The sequence below is a fragment of the Epinephelus fuscoguttatus genome, linkage group LG17 (genome assembly GCF_011397635.1).
Source record: "Epinephelus fuscoguttatus linkage group LG17, E.fuscoguttatus.final_Chr_v1".
Taxonomy (NCBI): Eukaryota; Metazoa; Chordata; class Actinopteri; order Perciformes; family Serranidae; genus Epinephelus; species Epinephelus fuscoguttatus.
In genome coordinates this window covers 39,331,866-39,354,381 of record NC_064768.1, presented here as the reverse complement: position 1 = coordinate 39,354,381, position 22,516 = coordinate 39,331,866, and the positions used below count along the sequence as shown (strand labels likewise).

Here is a 22,516-nt window from a genome sequence, read left to right as displayed (position 1 = left end):
TCCCTTTAAGTGTCTAAATGTCACATCTGAAGTGCGTGTGCTCAGGAAATTATCCCCGCACTTTGCAGCCTGTGTGGCATTTAAATAATGTTTTTATTTCTAGGTGAACGTCAATACAGAGCAGGTTTATGTCATCATACTTTTTATTGTTGTGCCTTTTATTTTCATTCATTCTTGTATATTTGTGTCGTAGTTGTGAGTTAAAAAATACACTAACTTATTTCCTAACTGTTCCTCAGGTGAGCCAAGATGGCAAAGCCCTGTTGGACAAGCTGCAGCGACCTTTGACCCCGGGCAGTGCCGACTCGCTGACAGCATCGGCAAACTACTCCAAGGCCGTGCACCACGTCCTGGACATCATCCACGAGGTGCTGCATCACCAGAGACAGCTGGAGAACATCTGGCAACACCGCAAAGTGCGGCTGCACCAACGTCTGCAGCTGTGTGTGTTTCAACAGGACGTCCAGCAGGTACACACACACACACACATATACACACTCTATATATAATGGACTCAAGTCCCAAGTCCTAAACTTTGAGTTTCACGTCCTTAACAAGTCATAATGCACTCTTCACCAAACATTATCCCATTTTAACAACAGACTGATAATATATTAATTTACAAAATCACGGATGCTTTTTTAATTTGTATTTATTTGTTAAAACACGTTTGTTAAGAAGCTATTTGCCTGTGAAGGTGACATTAGCATGCTATCCATGTTAACATTAGCCCCACCTCACCATTCTTTGTGCGACTTCAAATGTCGATTGAAGTTGGAAGTTGTTGCGTCTCAGCCTGTAATTTTCATCCTGCATGTTTTGCACACTGCAGTTTTTTTGTTGACCATGGAATAGTGTTTGTGCACAAATTAAATTTTCTTTGGTATAATTTTTTTCAGACTGGCGCTCAGTAACATAAAGCTAGCTCTTCACGGTTCTCTCCTCCACCTTGATTGGAAGCTGTCAGATAGGATCAAACAAAGTGAATCTGGGTGTCGACTTGCTGGGAACGAAGTGTTGATGTTTACAGATTCAGAAACTGAAAGGAAATTGTTTGTGGCACACTTTGTAAAGAACATACTTAAAATCTTTAGGCTTTGGAAGGTAGCAAGTATTGTCAAGTCCAGTGGCTCATGTTCAAGTAAAGTCATGAGTCATTGGTGTCTAAATCCAGGTGCAAGGCTTTATTTGCGAGTCGAGTCTGAACTACTAAATTTGTGACTCGGACCTGACGTAAGTTTAACTGAGGTTGTCCTTGTTGGTACTAAATCCACTATGGCTGAACTGCGTAGTTTCTGTCCGTCCCTCTCCTCTGGTTAAGAGTCTGTGTGTCATCCTGGACAGCACACTGTCCTTTGAGTCAAACATAAATAATGTTACTCAGTCTGCAAACTTTCATCTACAAAATATCCTCCTGGGACTTGAACTTTTGTTTGGCATGCATTTTTGATTTTTTTCCAGCTATTTGGGATCAGTAGGACCTGATAAGTATAAAAACCTAAACATTGTCAACAACAACTAAGTCCCAACGTCCTCAAACGAGACGATAATAAAGTTTCAATGTCTTCAATAGAATACTTTCTCATTAACGGCGTCTCAGCTTGTTCCTGTTGCTAAAATTGGTCAAAGTTGTTGCCATATCAAACTACAAACTTTATTAATAATAAATAAAGTTTCAGCCATAACATGTGATCAGGTTTTGGGCCTTGTCCAATTTTGTCGGGATCAGCTGCAGACTGACTTGGCAGAGATGGCTGCCATCTTGTTTTTGTCAGTGTATTTTGCTCTTACTGCCAGTAGATAGCACAAAAAAGTGTCCTCGAACAAGGACAGCAGGGCTGAGTTAGGTAGAATGAAGTATAAGGTGCAGCAAACCCAAAATGTGATGTTCTCATATGAGGACACAGGGTCTCAGGAGGATATTAATTATTTTGCCCGTCACACCTCAGAGTGCCGCTATCCTCGTTCACACTTTGGTTACATCTCGTATTGATTATCGCAGTTCTGTCCCCGTTGGTCTCCCTTCTCAAGTATCTTCATAAATACTGTTCTCCAGCAGCTTCACCAGCTTCCTGTTAAATATCGCATCAATTTCAAGATTCTGCTTCTCACCTTTAAGGCGCTTCATAATCAAGCCCGTCGTACCTGTCTGAACTCCTTCGTATCTTCACACCCTCCCGTACTCTTAGATCCTCTTCTGCAATCTAACTCACATCACCATCTGCCTGCTTGAACACCATGGGTTCTAGAGCCGTCAGCCGTTCTGCCACCTGCCTTTTGAAGTCTCTTTCCCACAACGGTTGCAATATTGACTCCTTTCCACCTTCAAATCCCGTCTGAAAACACACTTTTCAAGCTGCCGTATTTGGTCTGATTTAATGGTGACATACACTGATGATGACTTTATGATGATGATTTTTACCTAATATTTATAATTATAATTTTTGTCTACTAATTTTTTTTAACTTATAATTGTATATCACTGAATTGCTTTAGTTTTTGGTCTATGGATACATTGCTGCCTGCCTTTTTTAGCTGTGTCTTAAAAGGTGTCTTTGAGTGCTTTGAAAGGCTCCTATAAATAAGATGCATTATTATTAACATTATTAAGTCACATGACTTGAGACCACATCTCTGATATGCTCTTTACATGTTTTTGTTTATATGCACACACACGTTTGTTGGAACACGTGGTATTTCCACAACCAAACTTAATTGGCAGTTTTTTCAGGACAGCATCGAGAGGGTTAGACAGTAATTTGAAAATAGCAGGGTACTCGACTGGTTAGAAGAATTCTTCTCTTAATGGAGGGTTTGATCTCCGCAGCAGCCATGTTTCCTTTCAAAATGTCCTTGAGCAAGATGCTGGAAGTGTGTGTTTTCACTCATCGTGCGTACGAGTGGAAAGGAACATTGGATAAAAGTCCGTAATGGAAGTGCTCTGTGCAGAACGAAGGCTCCAGAACGAGCATAATGAGCGTGGCATCGTCAAATGGTCCGCTATGATAATACAGTTGCATACTGTCCAAAAAATCCTGGGCATTCCTGAGCGTGTCGACATGGCAACTGTTGCTATGGCAACTGAAGTGGGTCATATGTCCATGCAGATGCTGTTCAGCCGTTCACGGCGTGAAGGACAGAGTGCAGGGAGAGGAGTGTGAGCGAGAGAGGCTCAGTGTGGCGCCTCATAAAATACTGATCATTATTTCTGTCATTCCTCTTCTCTTACACACTCATTTGATTATCATCAACACTTGGGGCTCATCTACCACCTTAGAGCGCCCCCTTGTGGCTGTGTTTTCCTAGTGCCTGTTTCACTTTGTGGGCATGTGATGTGTCTCTGCACAGGTGCTGGACTGGATAGAAAACCACGGCGAGGCCTTCCTCAGCAAACACACAGGTGTGGGAAAGTCCCTCCATCGAGCCCGGGCTCTACAGAAACGGCACGAGGACTTTGAGGAAGTTGCACAGGTAGCTCGGTTCTGTTCCTGTAACTCTCACTCTCCACCAGGTTTAAGCCGTTAGAGGTATTTCCTCATGTTAGAGTAGCACACAGTCTGCAGCGAGTGTCAGCCACCACTAATGCTTTTATTACAGTCACATGAACAAAAAAATCTGCAGTGAGACCGTGTTGCCACATCTTCAGTCAGTTACTTCTACTGAATATACTTTTCTTCTTCACACCTGCATCACACAATCAGCCAAATAGTTAATGTCCCGCTCAAAATCTCATGTTGTTCATTAAATGGATAATTCAGCAGTTTTTAACCAGCTTTATGTCACAACCATGTGAGTAATATGTATAAATGAACTGTGGCCCTCCATCTAACTCGTGCCTAGATATCCCTGCCCGCAGATAACAAATAGCACGTCATCTGACAGAGTTTTGAAACAAACATAAATCAAGATCCTGTTACCGCACAGCCACGTTTTCACCTAAAATGTTTCCAGAAACATATTTTAGTGCCCTGTTTAGTTGTTACAGCGAGAGTTTGTGAATCAGGAAGACGGAGCCGTACTTTTTCTTGTATAGTGAAAATAGAGGCTGAAAAAACTGAGATTAAACAGTAAAATTTAAACCAAGATTCACTGAGTCGCCTGTTTCTCACCTCAAATGTTTCAGCTTACTGTTTTAACTGTTGTACGAGATCATTTGTTACCAGACGTGTCAAACGGAGGAGTGTGTATGACGTGACCCACCAGCGGGAGCATTTATTGGCCTTTTGGAAATCGTAGGTTTCTTCCTCTTGACTCAAAGTGAACACTGCTGCCCTTTTTCTCAGTTTTCTCTGGTCATTAAGAACCAGTTTCAAAAGTATTTGCGTGCCTTTCTAACTGTATCAGCAGCCTAATTTTATAAGAAGTGCATCTTTCCAGCAGTGAAATACTTCTTTAAATACCAACTCTGCATTTCAAAATGCAAAAATCTCTCCATACACTGACTCTTTTAAAATACTGCAAAGCCGACTCGGTATAAAGTAAATCTTTCAAACACTACACAGGTTTTCTATCACAGAGGAAAACAGAGTCAATCACAGCACAGCCACTTTCAAAATACTTCACTGCATTGTGTACAATACACCAGTGGTTCTCCTTAGTCACCAGCTCTAGGTCCACACAGTGTAATACGTTTGGCGTCATACTAAGATTTGGCCATGTGTCAACCTAGTTTTCTGTCTCTGTCAAGCAGCTGTCCTTTAGTCACAAACGGTTCTTAAAGGTCTGTGCTGGAGATTAAATGCACTTCAATAAACGTAACATGTTTGCAAGTCACTTGCAGTCCATTCAGAGTAGACATGTGACCCACTTCTGGACCAAGACCCACCAGTTGGGAACCACAGCAATAGACGATATGAAGTCTGCTGTTTTTTATCATCCAGTTTCCTCTCACTGTAAACACTCAACATTTCATCAAATGTGTGCACTTTCAGCAACACACTATCAAACTTAAAGAGTCCTCTTACGTTACAGAATGAAGCCCACGGTAGAAACAGCCCTAAGTGAGAGAATTACTGCAGTAAAAGCTTATTAGCAACATGAAGATGTTGCCACAAAAAATCCACCATACATGACCTCTGGTTCCAAATGTGCACAAATAAAAGACAGTAAGTACAGTACAAACAAAGTCAAAGAAGGGGAAAAACACAAAGAGTCACAGGTTCAGAACGCCCTCGTTCAGCTGCTTCCTCATTCAGATGTAATTTTCTCTGCTCCTCTTTGTTGTTGTTTTCACTTTAAACAAAATCAACCAAAAAGTCCCTGCTTTACTGCTGATGTTTGTGTAACTGACAGAATTCAACACCTGGTTGTATCTGTGGTTATATTAGAATCAGCTGTGACACAACTATAAATCAGCTGGTTCTCAGTGTTTCAATGATCTGTTCATGTAAACCTGCTCATCAGCTGCGTCAGTGACACTTCTCAGCTGCTGTTGTTGCGTAAGTAGAAGCTTTATACTGTATTTAAGGTTTTGAACTTTGGGTTTTCGTTTACTGGCAAGTTGTGTGCAAGTATTTGTAAATAAGACAAGACAGATCCATGATGGTGGTGTTGGGATAGCAGCTATGTAAAGAAAGTGTAAGCATTGCAGAAATGTGTGAACCTCTTACAAGCACATGTCACATTCATCGATGGATAGAAGTGTTTCTAATTTCAGATAATTCTTAAGATTGTTCCATACCCAAGGTGCATAAGAGTTAATTCACTAGATATTTTTTTCCAGTGAAATTTAGGGATGCACGATCTTGTTGTTTTTTGCAGATATCAGATATCCAATATGCCGATAGATACCAACTCATTTGGCCGATAACTCGATATCGATATATCCCTTTTCCCCCCACCTAATTTTAGTGATCATTAATTCTCCTCTGTAGTGGAATTAACATCATATTATGCATGCACACTCTTATCGTGACGGCCCAGCAGCAGATGGAGACATCAGATATTTTTCAGTGTATAAAATCTTCAACATAAACCAGCGCACACTGAATTACTGTGATTTTATTAAAAGCGAACAACGCGTTTCGCCCGTGGCTTCTTCAGGTTGGCTCAACAGACTCATATGAACACTCACAAGTGTGCTGAATATACTTGGGTCACATGACATCACACCACAGAACCCTTTAGTGTTACAGAGTACCGGACTGTACCGGCCTTCTTTCGCCCCATTATAATTTAGTACAGCAAAAAAATATTGCTGCTTTTACTCATGTAAAGGATCCTGCTGCATCATCGCTAAAAACGCACAAACCTGTGTGGAACACTTGCCCAGAATATCAGCTCTGATCAGCTTTAACCAGAAAATATTAATATCAGCTGTAACGTTTGTTTCTGCAGTGTCTTTCTCTTCCTCTTTACATCACCTTCACCCACTCTCTGTCTCCATTTCCTCTCAGCAGTTATCTCTGCACAGCTCTACTATCACTGACTCTATCAGTGCACACGTCTTCTACATATCCTGTTTGTCATTCTCTCTGTGCCTCTTCTCTCTCCGCTCATCTTCACAATATGTTTTACTTGCATTATATCGTCTTCCTGGGTTAATTCATCTCTCTTTCTCCATCCCCGGCCGCGGCGTAGAATACGTACACCAATGCAGACAAGCTGCTGGAGGCGGCCGAGCAGCTGGCCCAGACGGGAGAGTGCGACCCAGAGGAGATCTACCAGGCCGCCCACCAGCTCGAAGACAGAATCCAAGACTTTGTTCGCCGCGTGGAGCAGCGCAAAGTCCTGCTGGACATGTCTGTCGCCTTCCACACGCACGTCAAAGAGGTAGGCAGGGAGGGTGACGTAACGCTGAAGTGGATGGTGGGCTGTGTGTTTGTGTGGATGAGAGCTTTCACAGCGCTCTCTGAGCAAGAGGGAAATAATTACCAGATAAAATGGCTTTTATAAAGTTAGTCACATTCAGATCAACATTTCTCCGTCCTTACTTCATACATGAGGATATATGAGAAGTTTGAGAGCTGCACACCAGCAAGAGCTTCAATGCATGAGCGATGTGTTTTAATTTTGAAATTTTACACACATTGTGTAATGAAATATCCATCATACTAATGACTGTGCTCCTGCAGCTGTGGACATGGCTGGAGGACCTCCAGAAGGAGCTGCTGGACGACGTTTATGCCGAATCGGTGGAGGCCGTCCAGGATCTGATCAAACGCTTCGGCCAGCAGCAGCAGACCACGCTGCAGGTCACCGTCAACGTCATCAAGGAGGGAGAGGATCTCATCCAGCAGCTCAGGTACATATTAATGCGTCTGACTACAAATGAAACCAGTGCCAAGCGTTAAAGACAAACCGCTACAGCACATGGGAGGCATCTATGTAATGAAGCTCCATCATGTATGTGTGTATTTTCTTGTTTTAAAAGTGAGTGGACACGTGCACGGTAACTATCGCTGCGTTCTCCTTCTCTTGTCTGTTTTGTAAAACTAGAAGTGGAACCAGATCAAAACCACAATATTGAAAACAAAACTAAATGTGTTACTCCTTGTCTGATCGTGTCAATGATCTGAAACCAGCCTCAGTTTCACTTCTGATGTGAATCCGAAGGCAGTTGAACGCAATCTGCAAAACTAGAATTGGTTGAATCAGGCAACAAGAGAGTAAAAACCAATAAACTAAAATAAAACCAACCAATCCTTTAAATATGCGGTCTTCAACAGGGGGTCTACGACCTGCAGGAGGTCCTCACAGTTACTGCAGGGGGGGCACAAAATTATTGTTTGATAATTTAGGTTTAATTTAGCTTTTTCCCCCCAGAAATTGAATAAATCTGATAAATCTGCTCTAATTCATTTTCCACAACTTCATCCTACTGGGGGTCACGGGGGTGCAGGACATACATGGCCCTCATTACCAGTTTAGACACGCTGTGTCACGCCAAGCTGCGTCAGAAATGGACCTTCCAAAAGCTTACCTGCCCTGCTGTGGAAAAACACGGGGAGCAAAACTAACAGGGGTCTTAAGCTGTGGATCAGCCCACTGCTGTTAAACGTCATCACTCAAGAGCCGTCATCAGTTAAAGACACACCTTCAAGAAGGTAGCCCTGTTGTGCCGGGCTGATGGTCCAAACCAAACCAAATCAAACCAAGCCAAGCCATGGATGTCGAAAAGAGAAATTAGTGACAACATAAGAAAAAGGGTGCATCAACATTTTAAGTTACATAATGGTCTTCTTTTAGTCCTTGGAGCTTCAGCAGGGTCATTTAGTCATGAGCAGATCTGGAACAGAAATGTGTGTGAATATGTAAATATATGCAATGAACAGTTAGTGTCATTTTGAAAAGACAGTAGTGAGACGCATGAAACCCAAAAAAAGATGGCAGAGAGGATGGGAGGAGGTGTTGGAGAGGTGGAAGCAGTTGACCCTCAGTCTCCAGCTCTATTTTTACACAGAGGATGTTCCAGTCCCTCTTCATCCTCCCTGTTTTCTCTCCTTCTCTCCGTCCCTCTCTCCCCGGTGTATCAGCTCCGCACTGATTTCTTACATAAGTCTGCTTTTATAAGCGCGTGTCTAATTGTGTGGCACTCTCCCCGGGAGGCAACTGTAACTCTACACACCTTTTGCTCGTGTGTGTGTACGACACTGCGACACTCTGTGTGTGTGTGTGTGTGTGTGTGTGTGTGTGTGTGTGTGTGTGTGTGCGTGCGCACACGTGTGTTCATGAATGCACATTTAAGTGTGGGAGTGTATCCGTCACGCTGAATAATCAACCTGAAGTCAATCAGAATCTGTCTGACCTCCGCTGTCTTTGCTTACTCATATGTTATCTCGTTAACTCACTGGTGTCTGCGCGTTCATGCGTCATGCGTGTGTGCATCTGTCAGTTTGATGAATCAGAATCTGTATGACCCGTTTCACTTTCATAGGACGAGAGAAAGAAGCAGCGCTATCTGATATCCAGAACGACACTGAATCGTTAAATAATAGATGGAGATTTAAGGTAATACTTATATTATAAATTAGTAGAAATAATTTGGAATTTTGTTTGAAAGGATGTGATCCTTATATTTGTGGAACTGCCCCAAATCTTGTACTTTCTGGCAGATAAATTAAGGTTGAAATACATCTTAAGATTCATTCTATAAATGATGTGACCTGATTTGAAGGAACATTTGTACAGGATGTCAGTGTACGCCTCCTTTGTACTAGAAGACTGGAAGGACTTTTAAAAGACTAAAGCCTGACACCGTCCCACATCTAAAGTCAGTGCGAGTTTTTAAGTCTCACACTTTAAGATTTTACAAAGACTGGGGACGTTGCAGAGTCACTACTTGCCAGATGACAACTGGATTCTTTTAGAGATTATTTCCCATCCTGCTCCTGGTGAAAATATCACACCAAACTCTTCAGACAATAGAAGGACAATTATTCACTCTGCTGTGATGTGTTAGATTATGGTGATATTTTGTACATACATGGAGCTCAGTCTGCACAGAACTCTGCACAGACGGGCTCCCCTACACCACCGTGTCACTTGTCTGTCTGTGTGGAGTTTGTATGTTCTCCCTGTGTCAGCGTGGGTTGATTGATTGATGATGAAACTCTCTTTAAGAAATATAAAATACTATCACTTTCTTACGTGTCTACAAAAACACAGAGATCTAAAAACACAACATATGTCGACAGTGCTCTTGTCAATTTGGCATCAGTATAATCCATAAAGATAAACTGTGCTTTAAATTTCATGGCCTCAGCCTCTGTTGGTTAGCTGTGCTATTTCAGTGGGAGGAGACCGTGGGAACGAGAGATGAACCGCTTCAAAAATAAGATTTCTCCCTAAAATAAGTGCTGGTTGGTGGATCAGATGCACGCTGGAATAAAAACATACTCTTGTTCACGCCACAACTCCACCAGTTTCAGAAAAGAGAGATGTGTTCATGTTCTTGCGCCTCCCCAGAGTCCACTTCATGTTAACTGTCTACCCGGTTTGCTGCTTCCTGTTTGGTGCTGGAGAGAGCGCAGCTATCGGCTGTTGACAGTGTCATCGTCGTCATTGAACTTCAGTATTTGCACAAGCCAAGACTAAAACTTGAGATGATATTAAACATGTTGGAACGTGTCAGACTGAGTTTTATGATCACCTTACATTAATTGATTGAGATCAAGGGAGCAACCACTGAGTAAAAGCTCTCATGGTTTTATTCTGACGATGGAAATGTGTCTGCGACAGTGAAATTGTTTGGTTTTAAGACCAGCATTAGTTTTTAAATGGAATTCATACATTCTGCTTACACTCATTTCACTCCTCCCTTTGTTACTATTTATATATTGTGTCATTTCCCTATTTAATCTGTGTATATACATGTTACTAAAAAATCAGTGTAAGACACACAGAATGTTAAAGACAGTGTGGGACCGAGACAGAGGAGGAAACAAGGTTTGAAAATCTTATCATAAAAAGTCAGTTTGCAAAATTCAGTCTTGAAAATGGTGAAAACTGTGTTGGCTTTATTCAGGCAGAAACTTTCCACAGTTCAAATTAAATAACCGTTTAAAAAAATCTACTGCATTGCTATGTAACAGCTGAATAAGGCCCTGCAGGCTGTGCTCTGCTGCAGTTTTCAGAGCAGCTAAGTTTGCTTGGCGTTGTGCCCGACTGTGTCTTTATGGCTGTTTTTTTAAAGAGCACAGCGCTGCCTCTCGCCGCTCATTGCTTAATTGTGTGTTTCTCTTCCAGGGATTCGGCCATCTCCAGCAACAAGACGCCCCACAACAGCTCCATCAACCACATCGAGAGCGTCCTGCAGCAGCTGGACGAGGCCCAGGCCCAGATGGAGGAGCTCTTTCAGGAGAGGAAGATCAAACTGGAGCTCTTCCTGCAGCTCCGTATCTTCGAGAGGGACGCCATCGATGTGAGTCTGCTTGAGTGATCAGTGAAACTGTTGTTTTCCCTGAGCTAGCTTAGCGCTACATGCTCACTGTATTACACTCTACTGTAGTCTGTAGCTCCAGCTCCAGTGTCCTTTCAGCATTGGGAACAAATACTCCTGATGTATGTGGCCTCTGAAAGTGGACTCTTGCTGTCCTTCCTCAGATCATCTCTGACCTGGAGTCATGGAACGAGGAGCTGACGGGTCAGATGAATGATTTCGACACGGAGGACCTGACGCTGGCCGAGCAGAGGCTGCAGCACCACGCTGACAAGGCCCTGACCATGAACAACCTCACCTTCGATGTCATCCACCAGGGACAGGAGCTGCTGCAGTACGTCAACGAAGTCCAGGCCTCTGGTGAGTTCGCCACCCAGACTCAGGGTGAAAGAACAGAACACACTGCAGTCGGTCAGTTGATTTCCTTTATGCTGCAGTTTGCTTTGTCATCTGGAAGAATTGTTTCCAGACATTCAGAGGTCTTAAACAGTTCTCTGAATCTCACATGCTGTGAAGTAGAGGAGAAGTTTGTCACCTGTTCGCCACCTCAGCCATCAGAGGGTTAAAGAAGGAAGCAGCTCATGCTCACTGTTGCTGCTGCGCACATCTCTGTGTTGGCTACATTAGTTTGATATTGATACTGTGTAGGTGTCGCGGGTCGGATTCGGTCAGTGTTTGTGATGAGAGGCACCCACTCACCAACCATAATAACTCACCTGTGATCTCACATGCTAATAGGTGCTCTCTAACACAGCACAAAGAATGGTTACATCATGTCACGTGTACTGAAACATGCTGATGATATTATCACAGAGAAGTTGTTAGCATGGAGGTGAATCTGCTTTGCAAGACTAACACAGATGTTGGCAGTAATTAAAAGTGTCAGGGATAAAAGTATCTGAAGTTAATGACGAGCTTTGGCAGGCTCAACTCAGAGCTGCAGCATCCATCCAAAGCTAATGCCGCTGTGCGTCTCGCCTCCAGGCGTGGAGCTGCTGTGCGACCGGGACGTCGACATGGCAACACGGGTTCAGGATCTGCTGGAGTTTCTCCACGAGAAGCAGCAAGAACTGGACCTGGCGGCTGAGCAGCACCGCAGGCACCTGGAGCAGTGCGTCCAGCTGAGACACCTGCAGGCTGAAGTCAAACAGGTAAGACACACACTCACATACCTGTGACAAGGCGCCATCTGCAGGCTAAGATTTGGCAACTACAGTGTACAGGATATCTGCAAGTTCTTAAAAAAGGAGACAACAACAGTCAGCCCCTCCAGGATGGTGCGATGTTGCAGTGGCAACAAATAATGCTAATTCAGCGAATCAGTGTAAATTCTGCAGGACGTTGCAATTTTGTCCAATCACCACAACCCCTCTGCAAATTTGAGCACTCATCATAGTCTCCCATGAGTGTCATCAATCACAGCAGTCCCTTACACACCATCGCCAAACTCACTTTCTTGTTTCTGGTTGTAAAGATGCAGACGTGCGAATGTTTTACATCCACTTTACTGCTAAAGATTGTGCAAGAAAATTCCCTGATGTTGTTGAAGATGTTTTGCACCATGTGTAACATGGTGGTGGAGCACAAACTAAAAACTATGTATGGGTACCAAAACCTGGTATTAAACGGTCCCCGGGGCCGAATTATTAAAGACCGTAGTGTTAATAAGCTCTGACGTTAACGGTTTTGCTATTGGTATTAGAGAAATTCAGAAGATATGTTTCTAATTTGCAATAAGATGCAGACATTTGTCACTGATGCATTTTTGTTGTTCAGTCCAGAGGAAAGCTCTCTGTGTGTCGGAGCCTCACAGCCTGTTGCATGTGTGAGGGGCGGGGCCACACACACACACACACACACACACACACACACACACACACACACACACACACAGGCCCTGCTCTCCGTGGCAATGGCAAGGAGAGCAAAACGCTCCAAAGTATGGTTATTCTTCACAAGAGTTGATGAGGATACTGCTTGTTGCCACGAGTTCAACAACTCCTTTGCATGTGAGAGCAGAAACATGATCAACTTTTCAAAACGTCTATCAAAAGGTCATCACATACAGGTGGAGAAATGCACTGTTTTTGACCGCCTAGCTTGTAGTTCATCTTCCATTACTCCGTCCATCTCGGGTATGTTATAGTCTGTAATTGTAATTTATTCAGGTCGCTGAGGTTTCTACATTTATTTCTAGAGACTTTTTCCTTATCCATGTGAGGGTCTGAGGACAGAGGGATGTCGTATGCTGTAAAGCCTCTGAGGCAAATTAAGATTCCTGAAATTGGGCTTTATCGATAAAATTGAACTCTAAACAGTGCTGTAGCAGAATGTTGATTTATATATTGTACTAATATACACAGAAACTAAAGCAACGTTAATTCTGTTCTTATTTTGTTTAATTTTTTTCTCTTTAAAAGAAACCCCAAAAGAACTGATAAGAGTACAGTTAAGGTGCCAGATCGATAAGCCATGTGCGTAAGAGTAGAAGTATCGTAAAAATCCCACTAAAGACATTAATTGACGACACTTTACTACTGCAAACACAGCTGGAGAATGGCTGAAACATGTTGACAACAGACCTGACAGAGCACCATCACAGAAGCTGTTGAATCCATGTTGTACATGCTGAAAGAATCGAGGTGTGTTCGTGGTAATATTAGCACAGTATAAATCACAGACTCTGAACAATGAGGTTTTATTCTCACTGGAACAAGCTGCTATTGTTTTTTCATGAACTACACACAGAAAATCACAGCGTTTGTATTTTTCACTCGCACCTACAATGTCATTGCAAAGAAACACTTAAAAACTTTGCAGCATGAGTTACAAGTTTTAAGAAAAGCTGCCATAAAAACAGCACTTCAGGTTGTAACAATCCCAGAAACAGCCTGTGAAATCCTGGAGGGACTGGCTAGTGTTGGAGTGTTGACATTTGTTGACAGCTGTCCTCCGTTTACTCAGGTCCTGGGTTGGATTCGTAACGGCGAGTCGATGCTGAACGCTGGTCTAATAACAGCCAGCTCCCTACAGGAAGCTGAACAACTGCAGAGGGAACACGAACAGTTTCAACACGCCATCGAGGTGAGACGGAGCTTGTTCATCCCATCAGTTTCCCCCTCCGTTATCTTTTACACAGTTGCTCATTGTTTTGGTCTTCCTAACCCCGTCCTCTCGCCACCTCTTCCCTCCCTGCAGAAAACCCACCAGAGTGCCCTGCAGGTGCAGCAGAAGGCCGAGGCTCTGCTCCAGGCGAACCACTACGACATGGACCTGATCCGAGACTGTGCAGAGAGCGTGGCCTCCCACTGGCAGCAGCTCATGCTGAAAATGGAGGACAGGCTCAAGCTGGTCAATGCCTCAGTGGCCTTCTACAAGACCTCTGAGCAGGTAGGAGACCCCACTGACAGCTCAGCTTTCAGTTTGACTCATCTTGTACCAAAAACTACACGAAATAAACAACTGAGCGTCTTTCCTGGATGATGAAGTGTTTCTGTCCCAACAGGTCTGCAGTGTGCTGGAGAGCCTGGAGCAGGAGTACAAGAGAGAGGAGGACTGGTGCGGAGGAGCCGACAAACTGGGACCAAACTGTGAAACGGACCACGTCAGCCCCATGATCAGCAAACACCTGGAGCAGAAGGAAGCCTTCCTCAAGGTAACCTGCAACAAAGTCATACAGACACCTCGACATAGCATCGTGTTACGTCTCTGATCACAGTGTGTTAATGTTTCCATCAGGCGTGCACTCTGGCCAGAAGAAACGCAGACGTCTTCCTCAAGTACATGCACAGGAACAGCGTCAACATGCCGGGGATGCTGAGTCACGTCAAAGCTCCAGAACAGCAGGTTAAAAGTAAGTATCAGGAAACGGGTTGTTAGAAGTGGTGTTTCTTTTTAAGTTAGGGATGTGCGATTTTCTGCCGATATATAACAGCTAATTTGGCCGATAACCAATTCAGATATCGATACATCCAAACCTGTTTGACTGGATCATGTGGGAATTTAATTTGAAAGGACAGACACAGGAAGTGTCCACACTCAGCAGTCAGACAGGAGTCAGGTTACAAGCCAATCACAGCCGACAGATATCCTTCCCTTCTTCTCTAAATATTCAGTCTGATAAAAACAGAAAAGTTGATCATGTTAGTCTGACTGAAATCGTACTAAATTGGATTCCTCAAAGTCGGACTAACACAGGAGTTGAATTCCTCCTGCATGGAAGTCCAATAGCATTAAATGTGTAAGAGAAGAAGAAGCCGGTAACAACATGGAGAAATCTACATCCAGAGCCGTGACTTTCTGGACGGACCAAATGAACAGAGCTGTAAAGTTGTCCACCATGGTAGCAGTTAGCTGCTAGCTAACCGTAGCTAACTTGTTTGTCCATTGTTTGGTCTGTGACGTAATAGGTCAACAGGAAAAAGGTCCAATACTAACAAGCTGAAAGGGGGCATATCTTCACCTATCGTAGAGGAGTCGCACATACTTGGCTCAATAAATGGATTCCCCTCCCGTGCTTGTATACTGGGACAAGGACAGTAGGCCAGTTCGATGACCTAGTCGCGCCGTAACCGTAGCTCCATTTCACTGTGACTGGAAATGTACTGAGTGTCAACTGTCACTGTTGCATATGAGTCTAATAAACAAATGGTCATTTTGCGGGTGAAGTAACCTGTTTAAGTGGATTAGTAAACAATGACTTTTTGTTATATTTTTTAAGAGGCTGCAAAACCATGTCTCTGTAATAGTGATATGTCATAGTATATTTCAAAAACTGCATGTGATCCAGTGGCAGTAATGAGAGCACCACGACATGTCCAAAGGCAGAACAGCTCTTGAACTGAAGTTCTTGTTACGTTTCCAGGACTCTGATTAAATCTCTAGAGTTAGGGGGTACTTAGGAGCTGAACACCTGAATCCTGAGTGTCTTCTTTGTTCCTTTTGTGTTCAGACATCCTCAATGAGCTGCTGCAGAGAGAGAATCGTGTTCTCCACTTCTGGACGATGAGGAAACGTCGGCTGGACCAGTGTCAGCAGTACGTGGTGTTTGAGCGCAGTGCCAAACAGGTACATGACGCACACACACACACACACACAGTTTAGTTCAGGTCAACTTATGATTCATTTTACTAAACACACTATGAATTCATGTGATCTGACAACACCTGTATCCTGTGTGTTTGTGTGTTTTCAGGCTCTGGAGTGGATTCACGACACTGGGGAGTTTTACCTGTCCACACACACCTCCACTGGCTCGAGTATCCACCACACGCAGGAGCTGCTGAAGGAGCACGAGGACTTCCACATCACAGCCAAGGTTGGCGTCTCACACACACACACACACACACACACACACACACACACACACACACACACACAAACATAAACAAACACGTCACTTTGTGTGAGTGCATCAAACACTCTCTTCTCCCTCTCCTTCAGCAAACGAAGGAGCGCGTGAAGCTGCTGATCCAGCTGGCTGACGGCTTCTGCGAGAAAGGCCACAGTCACGCCGGGGAGATCAAGAAATGGGTGACGGCCGTGGACAAACGCTACCGAGACTTCTCCCTGCGCATGGACAAGTACCGCTGCAGCCTGGAGAAAGCCCTCGGCATCTCCTCGGACTCTAACAAGGCGGTAAGTGGTCGTGTGTCTTGATAGATTTCAGCTGCTGGGGGAAGTTTGCCTTCAGGGTTAGGTTCAGGAAGAAGATTGTTCAGGTTAAAATAGAAAGGTTTCCAAGTTTATATTCTGGTTGTCTCTTAAAGGGTTAGCTTACATCTTTTAAAGTGGGGCTGTTTGGAGTACTTAACTATCGACAGTATGTTACATACAGTACATGTTAGTCGGCAGTCCCTTAGTTTGGAGAAGCAGGCTGGAGTCAGACATGGAAGCTGAGCAATGTGCTGCTGTGGAGGGGTCAGCACAGCACTGCTAATCAAGTGTAGGCTATATTGAGAGTATTTTCACTGCTTCACCCCTGCTGTCAGACAGTTCAAATGAAGTCGTCATATTAATCTCTTCAAAGCCAGACTCCATTGAGAAAAACAGTGATTTAACATCACCAAACACAGGAGCTGCTGGTCTACTGCTGCCTTGAACAGTTGTTTTGTTTTTGTTCTTGTGTGACTTTGATGCATAAAACGGTTACTTCGCATTCACTTAAGTCACACAGAAACACAAACTAACTAACTGATCGAAGCAGCAGTAGACCAGCAGCTCCTGTGTTCAGCGAGCTAAAATTAATGTTTTTCTCAATGGAGTCTGGTGGCGTGGACGAGAGCACAGATGGGAACTGAAGACGTTAACAGCGCCCCTGTCAGAATGTGCTGTCTGACAGGAAGGTATGGTTATGAAAACACTCTCAGTATAGCATACACATAAACTGGTATGGATTTTTTTTAGTTGGCTGAAACAGCAGCATGTTGTTTAGCTCAGTATCGGACACCAGCCTGCTTCTTCAAACTGCTGACCGACATCGACTGTGGGTGATACACTATGAAGACAACCCCACTTAAAAAAAGTCTGAACTATCCCTTTAAATCACTTAATATTTTCTCTCCGTCTGCGACAGAGTAAGGATCTCCAGCTGGACATCATCCCAGCCACGGCTCCAGGGTCAGAGGTCAAGCTGCGGGATGCTGCTCATGAGCTGAATGAGGAGAAACGCAAGTCGGCTCGCAGAAAGGAGTATGTCATCTATATCCCGTTTATGTCAAAGAGATGTCATCAGAATAACTGTTTAGAGATGCTTTGTCAGAACATATAAATGGTTATGAAATTGCTCGTCAGAATAATTTCGCAGATTAAAAAGTGCACAAGGTTATGTCTAACGAAACTGATCAGCATTCAGCCAGCGCAGCTAAAAGCTCCACTTGTGAGCAGAACGTGCTGAGCATACAAACTAAACAAACAGTAGCCAGTCAGCATTTTCTCTGCATTCATCCTCCTGTTGGAAATATGTTTTATTGCATCAAAGGACGAGTAATTAAATGATTGGCGTGGTGCCCGAACTACACAGCAGAGCAGCATCGTGGTTACTAAGACGATCCGTTAAACGAAGGTCGCAGGTTCAGTTACTGCTCCCGTCTGTGTCCTTGTCAACACTGAACCACCGCTTGCTCAATAGTTGTAAGAGTTTAATGTGAATGTGCACACATAAAGGATGTGCGTGTGATTTATCCTCGTCCACACATCAGCGTCCTCTCTGCTGTGCCAGCACAAGAGGTGCAGACGCAACAGAGAACAAATGAGTCCACATGTAGCTCACAGGAAAAAGAGGACTGCGTCATTTTGTGTGAGCAGCACAAATCATGAGCCTGATTTCAGTCATTCACGGCTGCTTTATGACCGAGGAAGTTTTATGAGCCGAGAGCCTTTCATTATTCATTAGTGTAAATGGATGAAGCAGAGAGCTATTGGCACGGTGATTTATCATCCTGTGGACGAGGACAGTATGACAATCACTAACGTTGTGCTTGTGTGTGTGTCTTCGTGTGTGTGTAGGTTCATCATGGCAGAGCTGATTCAGACAGAAAAAGCCTACGTGCGAGACCTGCGGGAGTGCATGGATGTGAGTTCAGCTCCACAGCCCACCACTGTTAACCTGTTTCATGCCGGAGTTGTGCAACAACTTTTCACATGAAATCTGGAAACGTTCCTGAAGCCTGTTGAATCTTTTTATTTTAATCTCGTCTTCTTGTCTCCGTGCAGACCTACCTGTGGGAGATGACCAGTGGAGTTGAGGAGATTCCTCCAGGAATCATCAACAAGGAGCACATCATCTTTGGAAACATGCAGGACCTCTATGAGTTCCACCATAAGTAAGAAACACCTTGTAGGACTTGTGTTCAATCATATTTTAAATTAAACCCGCAAATATGAATGACAGGGTCGAAGCTAGGCTTGGGCGGTATCAAGGTATACTAGGGTATTTATAGAACCATCAAAAATACAGATGCTATTCTTTCTATTAAACTGATACGGAGATGCTGTATTGAGGCGATATATATTGTAGTGCACAGCATGCACCACTAGTGGTCAGTCTCTACTGATGTAACCACAGACAGTAAAAATAATGGACATATTTGAAACCTCGATTTTGGCATTTTGGCCGCTGTCATCTTGGTTTCTTGGAGCCAGAATTTACCGGGTTTGGAGCTGTGGAGGAATGAGCCAGCCTCAGGTGGCCATTAGAGGAACTGCAGTTTTTAGCACTTCCGTATCGACTTCATTTTAAGATAAGATAAGAGATAAGATACACCTTTATTGATCCCACAATTGAGAAATTCCAGTGTTACAGCAGTCAAGGGAAAGATTCAAGATTTTAAAATTTAAACTTAAAAAACTTAAAACTTAAAAACTAGGCACGCAAAATAAAGTACAAAAATACAAGAAACAGCCCTGTAGGCTGTCACTTGGTCCGAGCACATCTCCTTCCTGAACATTCAAACAGTGCTAGCAGCTTAGAGCCAGGCAGATAATGACAAGTAGCAAAGATAAAGATAATCTGAATATATACTGATTCCGTCTCATATCGATCACACACCCCTGAATCGAATGGAATCAAAATCATATTGTGGCGGACTTTGTGATATCTGCACATATCGTATTGTTGTTCAAATCGTTTTTGGTACTTCCACGTTGGCTTCATTTTTCAGCCCTGAAGGTTACTGCTTCAGTGGAACAGGCATCTGAGTTGAGAACGATGGCAACTGCGAGTGTTGATGTTAACAGAGCAAAAAAGAAAAATGTCTCTGCCCTGTTTGGGAGCATTGACACATATACCTGGATCTTAAGACGACTTCTCCCAACCGCAAAAGCAGTTTATCAGCCATGACTTTATTCAACACATCATCTCTGTTCAGCCCACTGATCTGTCGTATCTGCCGCGGCAACAAGTGTCAGCTGGTCCTCCACTAGGCCAGTAATTGTTCATTAGAAACACAGTATTGAAGGCTGACATCACACGTCACTATGACTTCTGTCAGCAGTAGCTCTGCTTTTTTATTTTGTGTGTTTTGTTGTTGACATGCCGTACATCCAGCAAAATGTCAGGAAGACATAAAAAACAGATACCTCCCAAGCATAGTCGAAGCACCCTGGTTTCACTCAGATTAAAGTCAAATCAAGTTTTAAATTAACTTTAAAGGTACAACATTAAAACGTAGTTGAGTGTCTTTAGCAGCTTCTTATACTACAGTTCACCTGTGGTTATACAGATTAGATGTTTTATTTTTAATTTACTAAAAGTATCGTGTTTTTTTGGTGTTTCTCTAATTTTGATCTTTCACCTTTTTTTGTCAGCATCTTTCTCAAAGAGTTGGAGAAATATGAGCAGCTTCCAGAGGATGTTGGGCATTGCTTCGTCACATGGGTACATTTCTTTTGTTCACCAGCATCTGCCATTCAGTGAAAATATTTCTTGTACTGTACCAGTGGACATTTAGATACTTAAGTCCTTAATGTTTCTGGAATTAAAGGGACACTCTTCCAATTTTCAACCAGCTTTGTGTCGTAAAAATGAAGATAGTGTGTGTAAATGAACTGTGTTATTGCCCAGATCTGTCTGCTCGTTTGCCAACAAAAATCTGTTTCATGTCATCCTGTAGATTTTCACTGGCTTTAAGGCTGTTGCTCAAACTACAGATTGTACACTTCTTTATTTTTGTATGCACGCCACCATGGCTGCAGAGTATGGAAGTGGATTGAGAGAGAGTCGCGCTCCTCTCTCAAACTCAGACCAAACTGAGATCAAGCCGTAAAACTAAGCAGAGCTGATCAAATATGAATCAAGACTAAAATGTTTTCAGACACATTCTAGATGAGAAATCATCTTCCCAGCAGTGAAATACTCCTTTTAGCAAAATAAAAAACTTGCATGTTAAGATCAGAGGAAGAAGCTTTTGAGTATGAATAATTGCTGCACATTATAATCACTGTAAATCACTGTAACGTCATGCCTCTCTTCGTCCAGGCTGATAAGTTCCAGATGTATGTGAACTACTGTAAGAACAAACCCGACTCCACCCAGCTCATCCTGGAGCATGCTGGGAACTACTTTGATGTGAGTATCACCGTATATGGCCGTTAAGATGAAACTGAACGGTCCCTGTCAGCTGCATGTGATCACATTATTCTGTGTTCTTCTCTCCAGGAAATTCAACAGAGGCACCGACTGGCCAACTCCATCTCCTCCTATCTGATCAAGCCTGTGCAGAGAATCACCAAGTATCAGCTCCTGCTGAAGGTTAGTATCTCCTCACCAGATCTCACTGCTGCCGTGGACGTGCCTATAGTTCGTAGTTGTCATGGTTTCATCTATGTGTGTGTGTCTGTTTAGGAGCTGCTGACTTGCTGCGAAGAAGGAAAAGGAGAGATCAAGGACGGCCTGGAGGTGATGCTCAGTGTTCCTAAGAAAGCCAACGATGCCATGCACCTCTCGATGCTGGAAGGTGACGAACACAGACCGCCTGTTATCTATGCTACTGTGATTTTTTACTGTCAGTATATCACGCTAACCTCATGTCAAATATTTTCTCTTTATAAATCAGGTAAAAGGTTGTTGGGTTTTTTAAAAATAATTTTTATGTTTTTATGCCTGCGGTGGTAATAGCCGTTTTAGGGTTGTCCGTACGTCTCGTGAATGTGATATCTCATGAACAGGTGGGGGGGATTCCTTTAACTTTGGCACAGATGTCCACCTGGACTCAACAATGAACTAATTAGATTTTGGTGGTTAAAGGTAGAGATGTACCGATACCACTTTTTCCTTCCTGATACTGATTCCGATCCCTGAACCTTAGGTATCCGCCAATAATGAGTACCGATCCGAACAAATTCAATATCTTCTTCTTGTCTTCAACAAACAAAATAGGCCTATATCTTTATACATAAGAAAGCGGAGGCAACAATGAACAACAGAGATGAAAAACCTGGCCATTTTTGTTGTTTTGATTCCTCTGATCTTTTATTACTGATTCCGATTTTGTAAAAATAACGTGATTGGAGCCGATACCCGATGCGAGGATTGGATCGGGACATCCCTAATTGTTGTATGTCTCAACTCCTAAAACTCTATGTGAAATATTAAGAAATAAATACATAATAGTAGAAGGAATGCCATAAAACTTTTTTAATTACTATTATCCAGTGTTGACACAGATCAAGACACAGGTTAAAGTGCAGCCACACAATTTGGTTAAAAAGTCATTTTAAAAGCTACAGTACAATGTTTTTTAAACTAAACTTTTAAATGCATTACTTGGTATCGGATTGGTCATAGGCTGTACTCGCCGATCCCGCATTTTAGGAAGTATTGGAGGCATTTCCGATACTGGTATCGGTATCGGTACAACTCTAGTCAAAGGTCAAGGTCACTGTGACCATGCGTCCGGTCTCATTTCAAGAGGTCCTTGAGGGATTTTCCTCAAATTTGGCACAAACATCCTCTTCCACTCAAGAGCCAACTGATTAGAATTTGATGGTGAAATATTAAGGTCACTGTGACCTCACAATAATGACTAACTGGTGGGGGGGCGATATGGCCCTAAAATAATATCACAATGTTTCAGGGTATTTTTGCGATAACGATATCCGTGATGATATGACAGATTAGTAAAAAATCTTGGGTGTCCA

The 22,516-nt window shown here is 43.2% G+C and overlaps 1 protein-coding gene across 5 annotated transcripts in view; it reads left to right on the top strand.

Annotated features, from left to right (window-relative positions):
- The window catches only part of trioa (trio Rho guanine nucleotide exchange factor a), a 109,330-nt gene that overhangs the window by 65,818 nt on the left and 20,996 nt on the right, over positions 1 to 22,516 (top strand). For all 5 annotated transcript variants that reach the window (XM_049601993.1, XM_049601991.1, XM_049601990.1 and 2 more), the window contains exons 12-32: positions 240 to 470; positions 3,349 to 3,471; positions 6,580 to 6,771; positions 7,074 to 7,243; positions 10,687 to 10,861; positions 11,044 to 11,239; positions 11,864 to 12,030; positions 13,844 to 13,963; positions 14,078 to 14,269; positions 14,385 to 14,534; positions 14,618 to 14,732; positions 15,831 to 15,946; positions 16,074 to 16,196; positions 16,322 to 16,516; positions 17,454 to 17,569; positions 18,386 to 18,452; positions 18,593 to 18,702; positions 20,186 to 20,255; positions 20,856 to 20,945; positions 21,036 to 21,128; positions 21,222 to 21,333. In XM_049601993.1, coding sequence (XP_049457950.1) covers positions 240 to 470; positions 3,349 to 3,471; positions 6,580 to 6,771; positions 7,074 to 7,243; positions 10,687 to 10,861; positions 11,044 to 11,239; positions 11,864 to 12,030; positions 13,844 to 13,963; positions 14,078 to 14,269; positions 14,385 to 14,534; positions 14,618 to 14,732; positions 15,831 to 15,946; positions 16,074 to 16,196; positions 16,322 to 16,516; positions 17,454 to 17,569; positions 18,386 to 18,452; positions 18,593 to 18,702; positions 20,186 to 20,255; positions 20,856 to 20,945; positions 21,036 to 21,128; positions 21,222 to 21,333 — 2,923 coding nt within the window. The remainder of the gene's footprint in view (positions 1 to 239; positions 471 to 3,348; positions 3,472 to 6,579; positions 6,772 to 7,073; positions 7,244 to 10,686; positions 10,862 to 11,043; positions 11,240 to 11,863; positions 12,031 to 13,843; positions 13,964 to 14,077; positions 14,270 to 14,384; positions 14,535 to 14,617; positions 14,733 to 15,830; positions 15,947 to 16,073; positions 16,197 to 16,321; positions 16,517 to 17,453; positions 17,570 to 18,385; positions 18,453 to 18,592; positions 18,703 to 20,185; positions 20,256 to 20,855; positions 20,946 to 21,035; positions 21,129 to 21,221; positions 21,334 to 22,516) is intronic.